Raw genomic sequence first — 20,660 nt, forward strand, 5'->3', positions numbered from 1 at the left:
CATTCGTGTCTGTTGGTGTGCAAGATAAATACTGAGTGAGTGTGTCCTGTTGTCGAGGGCGTGAGAGTAGCGGGTTTAAACCCGTGTGTGTGTGTGATCTTTTCGCCTAGAAATTCCACTCTTGTCTATTGACAAAATATGTGTAAAACCGCTACTACTAAAGCAAATTCATATTGAAAACACCCTTAGTAGTGGTTAATAACGTAATATTGTCAATAGGGTTCAGACTCGTCTACCAATCACACGAGATAAAAGGATTTCAGGTGTACATATCAATGTGCACATCCAGCATATCAATGTGTACAACTTCGTCATGTAGAATGATTCAATAAGCTGCTGCATCTTTGCACAAGCTATGGTGGCCCTTATTTAATGTTTGTCGTGCACAGTATCCAGCTGTATAAGTTTATGTGTCTGCAGTGAAGTAATTTGTTTGCATGAAGAGCATAATTAATTTCGCGAATCGCCATCATGGAACAACAGCAGTCCGTTGCATTGAAGGAGACATATTCTCGCCCAGCTGGAGTAGAACCATCGAGCTCACATCTATTTCGAGCAAATCATACCAAACCACCTGAAATTCCAGTGCGTGTCGGTGCAGGGAGTGTTAAAGCCCCGGAAATCCCTCCGAAGAATCTTACCAAACGACCAACCACTATAGGAGCTTCAAATAAGGATGAAAATATCCCCAGCACTGGTATGTTGCTGCCACAACGTGCTGTACCAAATCGAGCACCACCTGTGCCCCAAAAGTCGGGCAATGTTATGCAGGGTAGCGTTAACAACACTATTCTCCAGCCCTCGTCGCAGCCCGCTGTTTCTAGTGTGGGAATCGGGGCTTCCGGGGTGACTGTTACAACGGCGGGCTCATCATTAAGTGGTGCCGCGAGTACCAGAGTGAGTGATACGCTGAGTAAAGAGCGCCCGTCTGCAGGCAAAACGGTAAAACCAGCCAAACTTGAAGATTACGGATCGGAGGATGCGCTCCGAGGCATTGAGAGTGGGTTGCGAAATGTGGAACGGGCGATTAAAGAGCAAATGAGCCTACGATCCTCGGTGGAAACGGAAGAGCAACACAGCATCTCACATCCGGTCAAGTTTGGAAGGCTAGAACTAATGAGTAAACATTCCAACTCGATGGGATCTGCCACATCGTTGGACAATCCATTCGAAGGACCAGCTACAGTTTCAGGCATGCCGCAAGGGTTTAAGTTTGATCGGTTCGATCAAAATCCAAAGCAAATCGGTTTAGAACGTGGGGTAAGCATGGAGAAACTGCGTTACGATTCTGGCGGGACCGGAACATTTCACGACCACAATACGAATGGTATGGAGCACGGCATAGCACAAAGACCGATGGAGCATCAGTTTCGCTCACTAGATCGTCATCTGCCACTTGAATTGCAATACGGCAACAGCCAACAGCGACAGCGATCCCAAGAGATGGAATTTATTAAGCAACAGCTTCTTCCTGTAATCGCTCGAAGTAAGGAAACAAACAGCTTGAACCGTCAGATGGGACTGTCAAAGGACGATATTCGCACAAGGAGGCGTTCGTCGCACGATGAGAGTCTGTTCTCCATTAACAATTCAGGTATGTTATGGCCAGCAAAATAAAAACAATATTTAATCTTTGACGACCTGTCCTCAAGCTTAAACTTTAAAATCATAATCATTGTGTGGAAAACAGTTGCCATACTCAAAAGTAACAATCCACTACAACTGAACCATCCACTACAAATGAATGAAAACACTAATAATATGAGCCACTTAATATGGGGGCATGCTGCGGAGTAGTGGATGTTAAACCTAAAATTTAATTCACACATTTTGCACGCATTTCTACAGCCCCACGCATGAAGGAGCAATGGGAGGATACGAATCAATCGGTAATGCAGCGCAAAACCCAGCTAACCGCAATGCTCGGTGATTCTCAAAGGTATATGCTAATGTTAAGTGTGTTGAGGCAACGCTTGTTTGTAATATGATTTCCTTTTTCATTGGTCGGTCTCGTAACCGTTCAGATATGAAGCAAAGAGACTAGAAATAGATGCCTGGTTAAGTAGAATGGAGACAATAACTGAACGGATGGGACCAGTAGCAACGACGGCCGACGTATTGGACATTCAGCAGAAGGAGCAAAAGGTAATGTTTGTTAACTTGGATGAACTAAACCCGATCTCTGCCCAAGCGCAGGAACCAAGCAATGGATGGTGAGATGTTAACCGAAACGTGTTTCTCATCTAGTCGTTTCATGCGGAGCTGCATAAATTTAATCATCAAATTGAATTATTCAACCAACTGACCCAAAAACTCATATCAGTATACCAGTGTGACGACACATCGAGAATTAAGCGAATGACCGAATCAATCAACCTGAGGTTAGTAATATCTGTGTAGTGCGAGTGTACAATGTTAATAGGACGATTATATTGAATCATGCCATTCCGAATGTTTCGCTCCTAATTAGGTACAATAACTTAAATAACTCCATTATATCGAGAGGGAAACAGCTTCACGCCGCCATACATTCACTGCAAACATTTGATCGTACATTCGAGCAGGTAGGAGGTCTCATGGTTAAATGTACCAAGCCCAACTGTGTACAGGGGTTTCCTTTCTATATTTAACAGTTTCTTGGATGGCTGAGCGAAGCAGAATCGCTATGCGAAAATACGGAATCCGAGGTGGAAAGGAATCCACACTGTTTAAAGGTAACATAATATTTTAGCTATTCAATGAATGAATGAAATGCATTCCGATAGGTATTAGGTATTCCGATATATTATTGAATATCTAAAAATTTAAGATACCGATTATCTGTCACATCAGTTTAATTTTTTTTACATCAACATCCATAGTCCACCCGAGAACAGGGCGTTGAGCCTTCATAATTAATGATATTATAACCACAGACGATCAAACTTTTTAAAACAGATTTTGACGTATGTTTCTACAATATCATTCTCAATTTGCGACGCGTACAAATTAAAATATATTGTTGGAAATATTGTACGGTTGTTTGCAATAAAAAAAAAAACGAACTGATAAATTTATCCGCGTTGAATCGGTGTAGCAGTGTGGACGCTCCATGAGAGGGCACACCTTCACGTTTCGAAGAAACAATGTTTATTGGCGTACTGCATTGACAGCGTGTCGAAATTCCGATACAAATTTGGTGCTTGGGAATGAACGAACGAACGGACGAATGAAATAATGAAGTAAACTCGTCCAGTACGATTTGTCAACAAAACGGGAGCTAAAATAATTACTCATTCATGTAATTGTGGTAAGATCACTGTTTCCACGACTGGGCGAATAAATTGTGGTGACATACGCGAGGATCGCGCAATAAATGATCTTGAACGCAATAATACAGAGCCCATCCATACTTGCAGTGGGTGTTAGTGGTATTAGCATATCGAATTTCACCTACAAGGTTTAGATCGGGTTCAACTCTTGTGTAGAACATGCTCATGCGCAGAGTTGTCGGTACTCGATCTTGCAGCTTTTAATAATTCTAGGTACACATACGTGCGTGACTGTGTTGGATGGTATTTTTCACTCAAATAGGAAATGGTATTGTTCGGTCGCGACACAACGCCCTCTGCTTTGCTGAGTGTGGTTCATTGTGTTTTCGTAACTCTCTTTTTCTAAACGTAGGATTTGCAATCTGAAATCGACGCCAACCGGAAAGTATACGAAGGGCTGGACAGTACCGGACGTAAATTATTGCGTTCGCTAACTTCCCAAGAGGATGCTGTAATGTTGCAGCACAAGTTGGACGAAATGAATCAGCGTTGGAACCATCTGAACTCTCGAAGTGCTGCGATCAGGAACCGCCTGGAATCAAACTCCGACCATTGGAATGCTTTACTGCTATCGTCGCGTGAGCTCACGGAGTGGGTAATTCGAAAAAATACCGAACTCACCTCGATCGGTTTTGGGTCGATAAATGGTGATGCTAACAGCTTACAAATGCAGCTGGATGAGCACAAAGCATTTCGTCGACAGCTTGATGATAAGCGGTCAATAATCGAGAATAACCTGATGAATGGAAGGCAATACATATCAAACGAATCGCCCCTCTCGGACACGAGTGATACTGAAGGTATGTTTTTGCAGAAGGTTTTATCGCTATTTATGAAGCGTGTGATTTTTGACTTCTTATTCCCGTTATAGCTATTGATGAAACTATGTACATTTCAACCGAGGAACAAAATCGCATTCTCGGACGAAGCATACGCCGGGAGGTAAATAAGCTGTCGGAACAATGGACTTTGTTGATTGAAAGATGCGACAAATGGAAGCATCGATTAGATGAAAATATAACTGTAAGTTGTCTGCAGATTTAACTTCTCGATGGGTGTCTGCAAATGTGGCTCATATTCGTTATATGGGCTCGTATTCGTTACAGAAAATGCGACAATTTCAAAAAGTGCTAGAAGATTTGAGTTCCCGTGTAGCTTCAGCCGAAACAATAACGCACTCGTGGACAATTCCTGCTCCGGGATCAGATACTACCGAAGAAATGCAGCATTTGCAACGTTTAAAAGACAAACTAACTACTGCCAATGCGCTGCTGGATGACTGTAACGAACAACAAAACTTTTTCTCTTCCTGCCGAGTAATTGTTCCCAGTCCGTACTTAGCAAAGCTGGAAGATATCAATACACGGTTTGTTATAATGCCTAAGCGCGTGCAAGTATATTTACGATCTATGTTCTGATATTATGTTATTTGATTTTCGCAGAATGAAGCTTTTACACATAGCTGTGGAAGAACGGTACAAAATTTTGCAACAAAGTAATCAATCGCATATTATTGCCGACGACGGTATGATTGGAGACCAACGCGAGGAAGGTGGAAAATTTACAAAGCCTCTACACATTTCTACTGGAGGTTCGACTGTTCCAAATCTAGAAAAAAGCGTCCAAATACCGTGGGAACGAGCAGTGACACCTGCCAATGTGCCTTATTATATCAAGTAAGATTGAATGTCAGTTTTAAATATTGAAAGCTCATGGTGGAATTCTATTTATGTTTCATAAACTCATCTTTCCTCATTCAGCCACGAACGTGAAAGCACACATTGGGATCATCCAGAAATGATAGAGCTAATGAAATCGTTGGCTGATCTGAACGAAGTCCGATTTTCTGCGTATCGAACTGCGTTAAAGCTCCGCACAGTCCAGAAAAGACTTGGTTGGAATTACATTTGAAACTCGTGTATACTTTCCAAATGCAGTAATAACTGAGCTTATATTTTTTTTTTAGCATTCGACCTTTTGAATATGAGTGTTGCAATCGAAATATTTGACCGATACGGTTTGCGTGCACAGAATGATAAGCTAATCGATATTCCTGACATGACAACGATTTTAAACTCGTTGTACACCACGCTTGAGCCGATCGATCGTGCAGTGATGCTAGATTTAGCCATCAATTGGATTCTTAATGTGTACGATTCTCAGCGAACGGGACAGATACGGGTACTAAGCTTCAAGGTAAGTTAAGGTGGAAACTCAGGACTTTGGGGCTTTAAATTGAAACTGTATTTGAAAAACAATGTATGGGTGTGCTTGTTACTTCATGACCTGCAGGTTGGTTTAATATTACTGTGTCGCGGACATCTGGAGGAAAAATATCGTTACCTGTTCCGACTGATTGCTGATCTCGAGAAAAAGGTTGACCAACGGAAAATGGGGCTGCTTTTGCACGATTGTATACAAGTACCCCGTCAGCTTGGGGAAGTCGCTGCATTCGGTGGATCAAATATTGAACCCTCTGTTCGGTCGTGTTTTGAGCTTGCCGGTGGTGTTAGCCAGAGTGGCGAGCTGCTGGAAACAGCAATTGAAGCGCAACACTTTCTTAGCTGGTTGCAACATGAACCACAAAGCATTGTATGGCTTCCCGTGTTGCATAGGCTAGTGGCAGCTGAAAGTGCAAAACACCAAGCTAAATGTAACATATGCAAGGAGTATCCGATTGAAGGTTTTCGGTACCGCTGCCTAAAGTGTTTCAATTTCGATATGTGCCAAAAATGTTTTTTTACTGGGCGCAGTACAAAGAATCACAAACTAAGTCACCCGATGCATGAATACTGTACAACGGTAAGTGCGTTTGTGGATGGCGTTGCTGTTCGGATGGTTACCAACGAATATTGATGGTTTTTTGTTTGCTTTTGCAGGCTACATCAACCGAAGATGTACGAGATTTCACAAGAGCACTGAGAAACAAATTTAAAAGCCGCAAGTACTTTAAGAAACATCCTCGCGTTGGTTATCTTCCCGTGCAAAGTGTGCTGGAAGGTGACGCTTTAGAAAGTCCAATACCAAGCCCGCAACATGGAACGCACACACTGCAAAATGATATGCATTCTCGTTTGGAAATGTATGCTTCCCGTTTGGCACAAGTAGAATGTGGGACGCGATCCAACTCCACACCCGATAGTGACGACGAGCATCAGCTGATTGCACAATACTGTCAAGCGTTGCCGACAGCAAACACTGCTGCAAATGCTATGGGCGGCGGAGGCCCCAAATCTCCTGTGCAAGTGATGGCTGCAATGGAAGCTGAGCAGCGGGAGGAGTTGGAGACAATGATCAAGGAACTAGAGGAAGAAAATGCAAACTTGCAAGCCGAATATGAAAAACTGAAGGCAAAGAAAACGAGCACTCCCATTACTACGCCGGACGAGGGATACAAAACTCCGACTTCTTCATCAACTGCTTTACTTTCATCTGTCACAACATCTTCCACTGGTGGTTCGGTACGTAATGATTAAATCGTTAGAAAAAAAGTAATGAATGGCTTATTAATGTGCAATAACGTGCATTTTCCAGGACATGGTTACAGAGGCCAAGCTGCTTAGACAGCATAAAGGAAGATTGGAAGCAAGGATGCAGATATTAGAAGACCATAACAAACAGTTGGAAGCACAATTACAACGCCTTCGACAGCTGTTACATGAGGTAAGTTGTAAGGTGCCATTCCATCGATTCTGTTAGCAAATAATGTAAAACTATTACGGCTATTTGTATGATATTCATGTATTTCAAAATAATTGGTGTGATAATATTGGTCCATAATTTTATTTATTTTTGTTTTCATAGCCAACACCACCCAAGCCTCAAACGCTACAGACCAGATCCGTAACGGCTTCTCAGCTAAATACCGATTCGCCAGCTAAAATGCAACACAACGGACATTATGATCAGATGATTGGTAAGTTGGCATTTCTTCAAATAGTGCTCATGACAAGTGTGTAAATGTTACTAATATCGTCTCATTTATAGCATCTGAAACGAACCAAAAACCAACATCTTTGTACGGGCCCGTCGGAGGAAACAGTGTGAATGGGTATCTTTCAATGTCTGGCGATGAAATGAGACAACGGGAGCAATACAGTGTCGATACTTACGATAAAACTGGCACTGGAGTAGCCGCTGTGACTAACGCCTTTTCGTCGAATAAACCAATCGGATCGGGTGGTGGCGTTGGTATGAGCAGCGGTGTAAATGGTAGCGTCTTGTCATCTGAATATGCCATGGATGAGCGGCCACCACCGCCACCGCATTCCAGTTTGTTGCACATGGCAGGTTAGTATTACAGCAGCAGTGTTGACTGTTTTTTGTGTGATCTATTGCTTGCATTTGTACCATTTGCTGAGAAACAAAACTACATTGACAAAAATACTAATAACGGCTTTTGAATTGTACTTTTGAATGTTTTTTTTTCATGCTGCGTTTGATCGCTTGATTTATTGATTGGTGGTTTCTCTTCATATGCCATAACACTGATGCCATTGCAATTGCGACTGACCTCGATGCCATGCCTTCATACCGTCTGCAGGAAGGATACAGTAAATATAATCCCTTACACAGTACACTTTTTTAGAAGACACGCTTGATTTCGTAATGGCGAGGTGTTTTACAAATCAATTAACTTTGTTTAGCTTTTTGACGAACCCAAATATTTACTTCCTCACAAATTTTAAATTTCCTTTTTCCGTGTTCTCTTTTTTGCTATTTCCAACAAACAGACGACCTCAATAAAGCCGTAGAGGAATTGGTCCATATCATGACAGCGGAATCGAAGGATGAATTGCACAACGAGAGCACAAATATGGGACTACAATAAACAATAAGGTAGATTCGTAGCGACAATCGCTGAAAGATAGAATGTTATACCCAGATAACCGCAACCGAGTATACATCGATATCCTCCAACACAACATATATAGCCATGCATATCTTTTTCGCATCATCAAAAACCTACAGACTATAGAATGAATTGAGTAGCTTACTTCTGGTATCTGACAAATGGGGCACTACATGAGCACAGATGGTTCGTCAGGACCAATTTTACACTTAAAATGGAGATAGGGTGTTCGTGTTTCATAAATACTTGTATTATTATTGATAAAATTATGATAGCTATCTTTACTATCTGCATTATCTATTGTACGAAAATATATATCTAGCCAATATTACATATACATAATCATAATTTACACCTTATATACCTTACATAGTTTCAAGCTATGCAATCATTCATATCATGCATGGAACAATGTTTATTCACAAACAAGAAACACTTATTAACATAACGAATTCTTCTTTTATCATACTGGGGGTATGTATGGCTTTGTATGGTTCAATGTATTTGAATTTTTTGAAAGTTATCACCAAGCTGTATGTATGTGATAACAGATGAAAAGAAAAGGTAAATACAGTTTCATATTGATTTTAATCAACCGAAAAAAATTGTAAATTAAATATAGTTTATGCGTCCCAAATGTTGCGACATTATCAAATGTGAAAAATTATGTATAGTTTTATTCTTATGGTTTTATATAATTTGAATGCAAGAAAGTCCATAAAGTAATATGATTTTTTTTCCTATTGCAGTATGCTGCAAGCATTTTAATGAAAAAATTAATATTATTTCAGTTCATCAATTGGACTATACAAATTGGTCGTTCTGATAAAATATTTTTGTTATCATTTTACAATTGAATACAAGAAACGGTCTAATAAGTATTAACAGCAAAGTACACAGTTCAGCTAAAAATGTATTCGTATGGCGGAAAATTGAGCAAATAGCATGTTAAACCATAAACATCGAACGACCATAAAACAATTATACTGCAATAGGTGATGTGCTTGGGGTGAAATTTGTACGCTGTAAGGAACATTAAAGGAAAAGGCGAAAGTTCGAAAAAAAAATTATATAATTCATAACAAATTATGATGTTGACATACGCCTGTTTTCAACGAATTTTTTACTTGGTTGTTTTTTTGTCGACATAATATACATATCAATGATACAATAAAAGTAGCAATTTAGCATAAACAGTCATGGTTATGCCTAATGGGGCGCATAAGATGTAACAAATCAATGGTCGAAACTACGACGCTGGGCCGTAATATTTAAAATTAAAAAACTAAATGATATACTGGGCATACAATTCATTCATCAATAACAGGTTACATAATGTTTTAACACACGTACAGTAATAAAATGTATGTTTTCTTCATCGTACAAGCTTCAATATCGGAATTATCCAGCATTACTGGAGAAGAAGCATTGGATTGAACCATTCATCCATGTGTAGGCATATCACCCCATTTGTTGGTAAAGCCATAAGCACAAGCTAGATACACCAACTCCGAGATCGTTTTGGAATTAGTGCAATATTATATAGCTCGATCTTAATAGTCACTTTGTGCAGAGTGGGGTGACATTATTAAATGATTCAAACCAAGCATTAATTACGCTATTCTTATGACATGTAGAGAAAATAAAAAAACTTCTCATTACATTAAAAAGAAATAGGATGTTTTGCGTAATTTTTGTAGCATCAAGTAGAAGTGTGCAGTATCCAAAGTGCGAATATGGATGTACAATATCAGCAACACAAGTATGCAATTCGTATGGAATTGTTTGAAACCATGCCCAGAAAGCTCTATGGTATTATTATACAGGAAGAAGTTGTGCACATACACAGGACACATATAAAAAACGTTGCATAAATATGAATTGCAGGGTACCCGTAAATAATCAGCTTAACACGTCTGATCCACAAAAGTAATTATAGCTTCAATATAGATAAAATATTGACAAATCGCTTGTATACACCAACCCGTAAGCGTCATTTAAGTTATTGGTGAAAAAAGAAAATTTCCATTCAAGGAAAGAACTAGAAAGGCTGCAAAGCAAGCTGTTCAGTTACTCGATACGATGAACAATGGCTATTGAGTAACGTACCGAAAAAATATCATATAGTTAAAACGCTTTTTAATATACACGTAATCATAAATGTAGTAGCAGCGCCGCGGTATACAACTAATTATGCAAGCCTGATAGTTGTTGAATAAAATTAATACAGGAATGATTCAATAAAAAGGCAATGATGGAACCAAACAGTTTATCATTACCAATCAAATTGGAGTGTTCATTGATTGAATCTAACTGTTTGCTAAACAGGATTAACTAATAAAAACCTTAAAATTATATTACCAATGTTAACTACTGCAACATTTCGCAGGATAGCACCTACCGGACGCGATCGTATTATTGTACGAACCATTGCCATTTTATGTATAGGACACGCATATAACTTATAACTTTTTTTTTGTAAAATGCTGCAAACTGAAAGCTACAAGTGGTTTTTTCAATGTTTGTGTTTGAAAGGTCAATCCTTCCGCTTAACAATGGTATATTTTTTCTTCCATATGATTGCCGCGGCTAGCCATACAGAACACCATTGGACCTCAATCCAATTGTGTCTTTTGACCAAATGATGTGCCATGCGGCCGCCATATGGATGAAAAAATATGGCATTGTTAAGCGGAAGGATTAAGCTTTCTAATAAAAAAGTACAACAACAAAGTAAAAGTTATACGGCGGACCTTGTATTTACATTCTATTTGGACCATTTCTTCACAGATGTACATAGATGAGTAAATCAAGTAATGGAAGTCAGAAATGGCATAGTTAAGTCTTGTCTCTGTTTCATGTGCAATGTGGAACACATGGAAAGCCAGCTGGTTTATAAAAGTGCCGTACCTTAGTGGTTTTGCCTTTGTTTAGGTTTATGTAGAAAAGGCTAGACTTTTCATGAAAACAGTGTCTATTGCCGGTGTCTGTTTTCATGGAAGAGAAATTTCGGTCTATACTTAACATGGATGTTACTTTGAATTGCGTCCTCAAATAGGACATGCTATATGATAGAAAGTGTTTGTACCGGTTAGACTTTGGCAGAAATTCTAAACTTTTTATTATAACGTTATTTTGTTTTTTAATTTATTCAATTAAAGTACCATTCAAACCATTAATCAATTACCATTGTAGCACTGTGCATGGTGGGAATGATATTTGTTCTCGCCTAATTTCATTGAATAGAATACATGCAAGAACTGTCTCTTCTGCATTCATATTAGGGATTCGAAGATCTGTGACCGTTACAAATTAAACTATATGGAACGAAAGTTCTACTGCCAAACACAGCGTAGATCCACCTAGATCACAAAAAGCTGCGGATGCTTAGTAAAGAAAATCAAAGCAAATGCAATGAAAACACATTCAACACTACAGTTGACACAAGATACCGGTATAGATATATTTTCATCCTTTTCTTGATACTTATCGTAGCACGGTTTCAGTTGCGTGTGGGTGTTCTTGCCGATTATTTGTTTTATATGCACATTCATCCAGAATTTTATCAATCCACATCGTAACGTGCATTAATCCTGTTCATCTGGATACTAATCAGGCATTGTTACATTTTACATACATTTTAATCAGTTTGCTTTGCGTTGTGTTCATTCACGATGGTTAAAATGGTCTAATGGGGGAAACTGGTGGGGGGGTGTGATTAATAATTTATGTGAACTCTACTGTGAATGTGAAGGTGAATTTTGGCGAGCTACTGCAATAAATATGCTTGTGTGAATGAGATGCACCTAACCAGTTTTGATGCTGAGGCGGTGTAAAATTTATCGGGTTATACAATTTTTCTCAAAAAATCAGTTCTCTATAACAACTCGGCCCTTTGACAGTTATTCTGATGGTAAGGTTTCGTAAAAAATTGATATGTCTTCGGGTTTGCTCCAAACCTTAGTTTGCCCATGAATTGTCTTCCGCGTTGCCTTTCTTTATACAAATTTGTTATTTGTTGTTGTTCTGGTTGTCCCTGCTTTTGTCCCATTAGCTTATGTCTCCCACAATGCAATGCACAAATAAGCAGCAATTCTTCGCGTCCATCGTGTTTTACGTGATACATAAGGTACATCTATCCACCGTAGTCATCTTCGTTTGTTGATATGTTTCATTTGTTGTGTGTATTTTCGTATGATTCGGGCATGGTAAGAAGGTGTGTGGCCCACACTATTTCTCACACACAAAGATTGTGTGATCACTTCGTTTTGTGTATATGTGTATAATGTATATTGTATAAGCATGCATGGACTCTATAAATATAATGATATGTATTTCATGAATCTGTACTCTTTATCCTCACTTGATTTGATCGATTGCACTTCGTTTTAGGATTTTCCTCCCCACCCCTGTTTTGTCACTTTATGACGTGTTCGACACATTCGAGTACCTCGAAATGCTCGATTATAATCGTACGGAAACTGAAATAGATAAGAAAAAAAGAAAAATAATGCTTCCTAAACTTAAGCTAATGGACGTGAATTGATTCCGTTGGTTTTTGTGCGCGATACTTGCTACTGGCATAACAACCTTCTTTGAGGGTTGCCAACCGCCATAAGCATAACATTCTTTTTAGTTCCTCTTAAAGAAGTAACTGCTCGTGATTCTGTATCCTAAGATATGCTCGTTTGTTTGTTTACTGGTTTCCTATTTCACTCCAAACATCCATCCTTCCTATTATTCTTCATTGAAGCCAACATGCATCGAACACTGGTAGAGGCTTGGTTTAACGATTGAAAATGTGGTCCATGATTTGTGTCAGGTTTTTCAATTGATTAAACTGCCTACTTGGGTTCTGAAAATGATTGCTATTGCATTTCATTTAGTACCGAGTGTGGGCCAGTCTAAACCAATTGGCTTTAGTTCTTATGCTCATTTTCCAACCAGCTCAATCGTTACGGCAGGCTCTACTGCTTTTATAACTGTTTTGGATGCTTTTTACTTCGTTGCATAGAAAGGATGCTTTGAAAGGAGGCCGAAAAACGATTGTCCGGATAATTTTAAAAAGGTTTAAATTTGCTGTACGTCTTCTGCTTACATATAGGCGTATATGCTCCAATGACAATGAACCATTAAATTGTGACGTGTGACGTAGCTTAGTAGGTGAAACCTTCTGGTGAGCCTAAATAAGAATAAATCTGCGGTGTTAGTGGTACAAAATAATAGAAGCTACTGCTATACGGTAGCTCAGACGATACTCAGTCTAGGAAGCCAGTGTTGACGAGTTTTTCTAGGAAAAATTTTACGTCGCCCAGTTCCGAGTCTTTAATACCGATTGATTTCAACATGCCGAGATCGCCGTTTTCCACTGCCATGAATACCGACCGTAAATGTTCGAGGTCAGACCTAAAAACATAAACTGCTGATTAGTACGGATTAGCAGCATTCAGTTGAAATTCTTTCTCGATGCATTTGTTAAATCGTTGCCGTTACAGCAAAACTTTAGTTGCATTAGTTGAAACTTATCTTCGGCAGGATGAATATTGCGGATAGTTGAAACTAAATTTAGTGTCAGAGTTTCTCAAATTAAACAATTTAAATTTCAATACAATTAACAGTGAGAAAAAGATGTCTAACCTAACTTTCCTAATTGTTTTGAAATCAAAATTAAATTCGATAGAGTTTGCTGTGAAATGGCACACCATGCATGGATTTAGTATTAGGCAGGTTAAACTAGTAAGCACACTAACCTCATCAGATGCAGTGCAGCTCCAAAATCTTCGATGGTTTGCGATTCACTAAGAGCTATAGCCACCTTTTCTACACCACCGAGCGGTGCCAGTGCATCACGCGCTTTACTGCCGAACAATTTTTCCAGATAGTTAGGGCCGTGCGATGCTAGCAGACTCTGTAGAAATGATGCTGTTTCTTCTACTGGAGGACGCTTTGCTGTGAAGGGTTTAAAAAAGGTTACGGAACTTACGCGTCTGTCGTTCGGACATTACTTACCAGCTGTACAAAGACGCATATCTTCGTCGTACCCATCGGAGCAATCGGGCGCACCATCGCAAAGGTACTGTATGGAAATACAGTTTCCATCACCTGGACATTTAAACGGTTCGTATGGATGGCAAGCCTCTGGTAAAGGAAATCAAGAAAAAAGACAAAAAAAATCAGAGCAAATAGAGAAAACGCTTGCTATGGTTAGTATTGCGCGTAAACGCCCTTTTTCGGTGAATTTTACTGTATTGGCTGGAACACTCTCTTACCATTACGCTTGGAAACAGCTGGTAGATGTCCGTAAAGCCTACTGAGATCGATTGCCAGTATCGCAAACGGGAAAGACAGGAAAAACACATTTCCCAGCCACAACCAGTTCGCAGGAGCCATGATTGAATGGGGCTCTCCTATGAGCGAAGTTGTTCCTGTGCGTATTTAAATTATAAACGTTCCAGTCGCAGTATGGTTTCTTTGGTTCGTTGCGCACAAAGGAACACAACCCACACACACAGAACTGGAAAAATTCTCCCTCTTTAGTGAACGGTGCGGTGGGGTGGCGTCGGTGAAGTTTTTTCGGGAATGCCTGAATGAAAATCCTGCCACTGTTTGTACCGTTGCAATGACTAAAGTAATAGGATACTACGCAAATTTTTAACTAAGCATTTAACCTATTTAACTGGAGACTGTTCCAGTCACGTCGGATAACGAAAGCACTGTAATGCTGTAAACTATTCATTGAACGGAAGGTTGTTCTTGCTGTGTTGGTTTTTCCGAGTGGTTGTCGTCGTGTGCCGATGATTGTACGACTACGCGAAGCCAGAATTTTCCTGCTGTACAAATGGAAAATATCAGTGGAAAACCCCCACTGACTGAGACGAATGGCACGAGCGCACGCCAACGCGTTCTGCGAGAGCGATGCGAACATCCGAAGTCGTCCTGGAGGATGGTGCTTCGTTTCGTATACTTCGGATCGCTTTCTTCGATGACGTTTTACAGTAAAGTTGATTATCAAAGCTCCGTGCGGCAGGAACGGGTGGTTGAAGGGCGGAGTGGGAGATGTTGTGCATATGTACTAAACTGTTTAGCCTTTTCCAGCGTAAATGTGATGGATGTATCTATTTTATTTGATAACAAATGCGCTTGCGCCTTCATGCGCTGAATGAAAACCATGGACAAAACCCCCTTCTGGGGAGTTTTAGCATTAGCAAAGCTGCGAAAGGTGTGAATACTGAATACGACAATAATGTCTCATTAACGTCGCCTCAACGTACTTATAAGTGTGTCATGAATTATAAAAAGGCTGCAAACTTTTGTCAGCTTATCATTCCATAGCAGGCTTACTGTTCCTGTCTTCGGTTAATTGGAATACAACAATAACACGAACAATAATATATGATGGCATAAATCGATGAATCAAACTGTGTTTGCCTCCCCTGTATTATAGCAATTCAGTTATTATTGCTATTGCGTTCGGCGATGCGAAAGATATAACTAATCACCGAATAGATTGAAAAGCAACAGAAAATCCATCCAAAATCAATCAAATATCCAATATAATATGTTTTCTACTTACATCTTTCTAAAAAGATAAATAAATAAATGTTTTGTATTTATACAATTTGTATGAAGTTTAAGTTTCTGATTATATTAAACTCTATATTTCTGTACCGTGTTGGCAATTTCCATTTTCCGAACACAATAAAACAATTTTTCAACCGAAAGCCTGTTAGTGTGGGTAGCCTTACTCTGAATCCTTTCTCTATAAAAAAAACTTTTTACGTTCATTTAGAAGATAATACGGCGACATGTCGTCATACAAAATAGTAAATAAACATCCATGTAGAGCGAAAAAAACATTATGGTAAAAAAGTTGTGATGTGTACTTTATTTGATGTATTTATATTTATAAAATACACATTTCAGCAGAATACGGCGTTACTAGACGAATTTGAAACCACAACATGTTTTATAAAATTTAAAATAACAACCGAGCATAAATTCTTAAGAGTTAGGATTTCCTCACCATCAAAATCATTGAACTGCTTGGCTCAATGTTCGATAAGGCGTATAGGATCTCGCTAATTTGGGTCCCTTCTCATTGTGCGAAGGCGCTTTTTACGACCGACCTATCTTGGTCCAGGAGTTCCTTCGTTTCCCACAGCAACTTTTCCTATCTCGCTGGCAGAGCATGTGGGAGGTGGATGAACTCGGGCGTTTCCTTTACTCGATCTCTCCGCAAGTGTCCCTGCGGCCTTGGTTCGATGGGCTCTCTGTGGACCGGGCGTTCATACGGATGATGTCTCGACTGATGATGAACCATTTTACGTTGAATGCTCATCTACAGCGTATAACTCTGGCTCAGACAAGAGTATGTGGCTGCGGTGACGGATTCCACGATGTGGATTACCTTCTGTGGTCCTGCGTGGAATTTGTTGAGCGCAGTCGAGGATATCGGCAGACGACCGGGTACTGAAATTGGAGAAGTGTTGGCTACCAAGGACCTCCCCTACAAGAGGATCATTCACCAATCCGCCAGAGACAACGGTCTTGTCCTATGAATCCACATCCCAAGTATCCTTTCTATCCTTATTCGTATTCCCCCATTCCTTTTTTGTTAAATGTTGTGTTGTCTATGTATTAAATGTATTTCTTGTAGTGCCACGGGTGATCCGATGACTGGGCAACAGCACTCGAGGGTGATTCCAATACTGCCGTAAAAGGGAGGCAGGCGTTGTTCAAAGTGCAGTGTTCTCCACTCCAGTCCAGTTTTGACACATTGAGTTTGACAGCGTTGGCGTCGGGTTCGGGGTGGTTGGCGGATTCAGTCTCGTGAGTAGTGAAATCGCTTTCGCTGCTGCGGGATAGAGCTTGCCGATCATCCTTAGATTGGACGCTGACTAGATTGAGCTTGGAATGTCATTGCTGGAATGCACTGGAGAACACCGTACGCAGACAAATAAATGTTCGTGCTTTCTTAACGATGTTTATTTGTTCGTTACAGTCCAGACCTTATCATAAAGATCAACAATAGAACGGCCACAACACCACCATAGCCGGAATTCGGATATAATCATCCACCATCATCACAATAGACACAACAATAGTCCCGGACCATCAAAACGCACAACATCCACCAAAAGATCATCATCATCATCATTATCATCGTCATCATCATCATCATCATCATCATCATCATCATCATCATCATCATCATCATCATCATCACCATCACCACAACCACCCACAACCGAGTATGCCCGGGATAAGGCAAGGAATAAGGAGGAAATGCCTTATCAATATGATTATAGAATTTGCTCTACACAAGCGGTGTGAACAATACGGCACTGGACCGTCATAACTAATTATAAATAAATAAATAAATAAATAAACCGAGCATAAATAAAATAAATAAAAAAATAAAATAAATAAATAAATAAAAAAATAAATGACCGAGCACACCCGGAATATGTTGCCCTTTCATGGAGAAGGAAATGTCTCCCAGCTAAGATGAAAAGTGTACCTTATTTAATTCCGATTCCCAAACCCAAAAAATCCACTAGCGAATAGATAATTACCGTTCATTCTCGTTCCTTCACTGTATAGCTAAGGTGCTGGAAAGGGTGGTAAATCGTAGATTAACTCAGGAACTAGAAGACCGTAATCTCCTCAATATTAACCAGCATGCGTTCCGGTGTGGCAAAGGCACGGAGACGTACTTTGCCAAACTAGACGATTTGTTAAAACAGCCATCAGTAAAACCCGCCACATAGATTTAGCTATCATCGACTTCTCTAAAGCTTTTGATCTGGCGTTATGCCATCCTTGACCAACTCTCCCTCTGGGGCTTTTTTAACCAAGTTCATTGAAAGCTTCCTCACGGACCGGAAGTTTGGAGTAGTAATAGGAACAGAGCTATCTAGCCCCTACACACAGGCGAATGGTGTTCCACAAGGGGCCAATATCTCTCTTACCCTTTTCCTCATAAGCATGGAATCTATCTTTCTCTCTATTCCCAATGAAATCAAAGTGTTGTGGACAGAACGTATGTTGCGCGACATTGCCACCTGGGTTGTCGATACAGGTGACAACCTACAGACGTACGTTAGGCTGTCATCGATTCACGTTCTGTAACAGGGCGCAGCCATCGCGATTGTGTCGCAGGACGAGTGCGGCAAAAAGGGACTCGACCACAAACAACCAAACGAGTCGGCTACGTGTGCGATAGGATAGGGTTGGCTGTGGAATAAGTTTTAACGTCATAAGTGTAAATTGTAAAACCACGTGTTTATTTATGTTCTAGGCTGGAAAGAACATAAAACAAAGCTTTCCTTTACGTAGATGACATTATCTTGGCCTCGTCTTCTCGCTCCGCTTTTGAATCTTGTAAACTCCTGCAAAATGAAGTAGACATTTTTGGGCAGCGGTTGAGAATTACTGTTTACGACACTGAAATTGAAGCCGTTGATTTCGTATTAAAGAACCCTTATTGTTTATCGTATGTAGGAAACTTTTCGCTATGTTCTGTTCTCTATGACTTTGTTAGACTGTCAAGAACTGGACAGTCATATTTGAAATGGTTGGTGAAACAGTTGGAAGGCGCAGGAAGAAGAGGGGTGCAGTACTACGAAAGCCAGCACTACGATGATGAGGTGCCCTTGTCATCCATGGACGAAGTCATCGGTGCCATCAAACAGCTGGCAGCGATGGGCTTATGGCTGAACTGTTCAAGATGAGTTCGGCGAGGCTTGCCGCCACCGCACCGGCTGATTGTTAACATTGGGACCAGGAAGAACTACTGGACGAGTGGAAATTGGGTGTCATACACCCGGTGTGCTAACTTCCGAGATATCACAGTCCTGAATGCTGCCTATAAGATCATGTCCCGAATACTCTTCTGCAGACTGGAGCCCCTTGCTACAAATTTCGTCGGAAGCTACCAAGCTGGATTTGTTGGAGGCAAATCGACAACCGACCAAATCTTTACTCTACGGCACATCCTCCAAAAATGTGCACCAGATCCCTATGCACCACCTGTTCATTGACTTCAAGACGGCCTACGGTACCATAGATCGAACCGAACTATGGAACACCATGCAGCAGTACGGATTCCCTGGGAAGCTGGTACGGCTGCTAAAGATCACTATAGACGGAGTGCAGTGCAAGGTGAGAGTTTCGAGCATGCTGTCGGAATCATTCGAATCTCACCGGGGTCTGAGGCAAGGAGACGGACTCTCCTGTTTGTTGTTCAACATCGCTCTGGAGGGTGTCATGCGAAGCGCGAGCTTCGACATCCGGGGCACGATTTTCACCCGATCTCTCCAACTGCGGCGGTGTGCGAGGCGTATACCCGACTGAAACGCGAGACCAATAGAATTGGATTGAGCACCAATGCGACAACGACAAAATACCTGCTTGCCGAAGGCTCTGACTGTGATAGACCCCGACTCGGAAGCAGAGTATCAGTAGACGGCGACGATCTCGAGATGGTAGAGGAGTTTTGCTACCTTGGTACTATCGTAACTTCGGACAACAACGTAGGCAGCGAAATCCTAAGGCGCACTGTTCAGGGGAATCGTGCCTACTACGGATTCCACAAACTCCTGCGTTCCAGAAAACTCCAACAACACATGAAATGCACGATTTACCGCACGTCCGGTAGTCCTCTACGGGTACGATGCTGACGGAGGACGCCAATGCACTCGCCATTTTCGAACGGCGGGTGCTAAGGACTATCTTTGACGGTGTGTGCGAGCAGGGCGTGTAGCAAAGGAGAATGAACCACGAGCTAGCTGAGCGGTTTAGCGGTGCTGATATCCTGACGGTAGTCAAAGTCGGAAGGATACGTTGGCTGGGGCACTTGATGAGGATACCGGACTCATGCCCCATAAAAAAGGTGCTCGTCAGCGTCCCATTCGGCACGAGGCGTAGAGGAACACTGCGAGCTCGTTGGCTGGATCAAGTGGAGTCTAAGCTATCGGAGATCGGTGGCAGCCGTGGATGGAGGACTGAAGCCCTAGAACGAGTTTCCTGGAATATAATTGGAGACCTGGCCATGTCGACGCGACATTGTTGGCCTGCTCAATCCTGAGCAAGCCAAGAAGAAGAAGAAAATAATGCCTAGGTCCCGTATTTCGTTTTTCTGTACTAGCAATTGTTCGTTTATAAAATAGTCAATGTGGATGGGAGCTCGTATACGTGTAAAAGACAAAACTTAACCTTTTTAACGCACAAGGACAGCATGTTTGGCAGACACAACCTACTAAAGGAGTTTCACGCTATTTGAAGGTAAGCCCAGATTGAGGTGGGAGGATGGCGTGGTATCATCCGCCATCAAGGCCGGGATAACGGACGGCGCGGGACTGTGAGCGTTTTCGGATTCTGCTGCGGCAGGACAAGACCGCAAAGTGGTTCTAGCGCCTGATAAGCAATTAAGTAAGCTCCGTGGTTCAATTCTCATTCGAATCATTAAGGTAAAGAGTTATCATTAAGTCTATAAT

At 41.0% G+C, this 20,660-nt stretch overlaps 2 protein-coding genes across 3 annotated transcripts; one reads left to right on the plus strand and one right to left on the minus strand.

Moving 5' to 3' along the window:
• The first annotated feature begins 471 nt into the window (after positions 1-471).
• On the plus strand, positions 472-8,161 carry LOC126561438 (dystrophin). 2 transcript variants are annotated; one of them, XM_050217584.1, is made up of 18 exons: positions 472-1,594; positions 1,849-1,939; positions 2,025-2,145; positions 2,248-2,381; positions 2,471-2,564; positions 2,634-2,714; positions 3,664-4,111; positions 4,183-4,334; positions 4,418-4,677; positions 4,754-4,987; positions 5,072-5,205; positions 5,278-5,507; positions 5,604-6,113; positions 6,191-6,772; positions 6,846-6,974; positions 7,116-7,227; positions 7,299-7,601; positions 8,045-8,161. In XM_050217584.1, exons 1-18 carry the CDS (start codon positions 472-474, stop codon positions 8,140-8,142), a joined length of 4,836 nt encoding a protein of 1,611 aa, XP_050073541.1. In that variant the 3' UTR covers positions 8,143-8,161. The 2 variants fall into 2 exon arrangements, with proteins under 2 accessions (XP_050073541.1, XP_050073540.1); XM_050217583.1 differs by lacking the exons at positions 472-1,594; positions 8,045-8,161 and adding an exon at positions 7,855-7,889 and having other exon boundaries at positions 1,847-1,939.
• A 5,159-nt stretch (positions 8,162-13,320) lies between these two features.
• On the minus strand, positions 13,321-14,655 carry LOC126563048 (IDLSRF-like peptide). Its single transcript, XM_050219657.1, has 4 exons — positions 14,433-14,655; positions 14,173-14,301; positions 13,914-14,112; positions 13,321-13,569 (listed from the first exon to the last, which is right to left on the minus strand). Exons 1-4 carry the CDS (start codon positions 14,551-14,553, stop codon positions 13,422-13,424), a joined length of 597 nt encoding a protein of 198 aa, XP_050075614.1. The 5' UTR covers positions 14,554-14,655; the 3' UTR covers positions 13,321-13,421.
• Positions 14,656-20,660: the final 6,005 nt, after the last annotated feature.

This window comes from Anopheles maculipalpis, chromosome 3RL (assembly GCF_943734695.1).
Source record: "Anopheles maculipalpis chromosome 3RL, idAnoMacuDA_375_x, whole genome shotgun sequence".
NCBI lineage: Eukaryota > Metazoa > Arthropoda > Insecta > Diptera > Culicidae > Anopheles > Anopheles maculipalpis.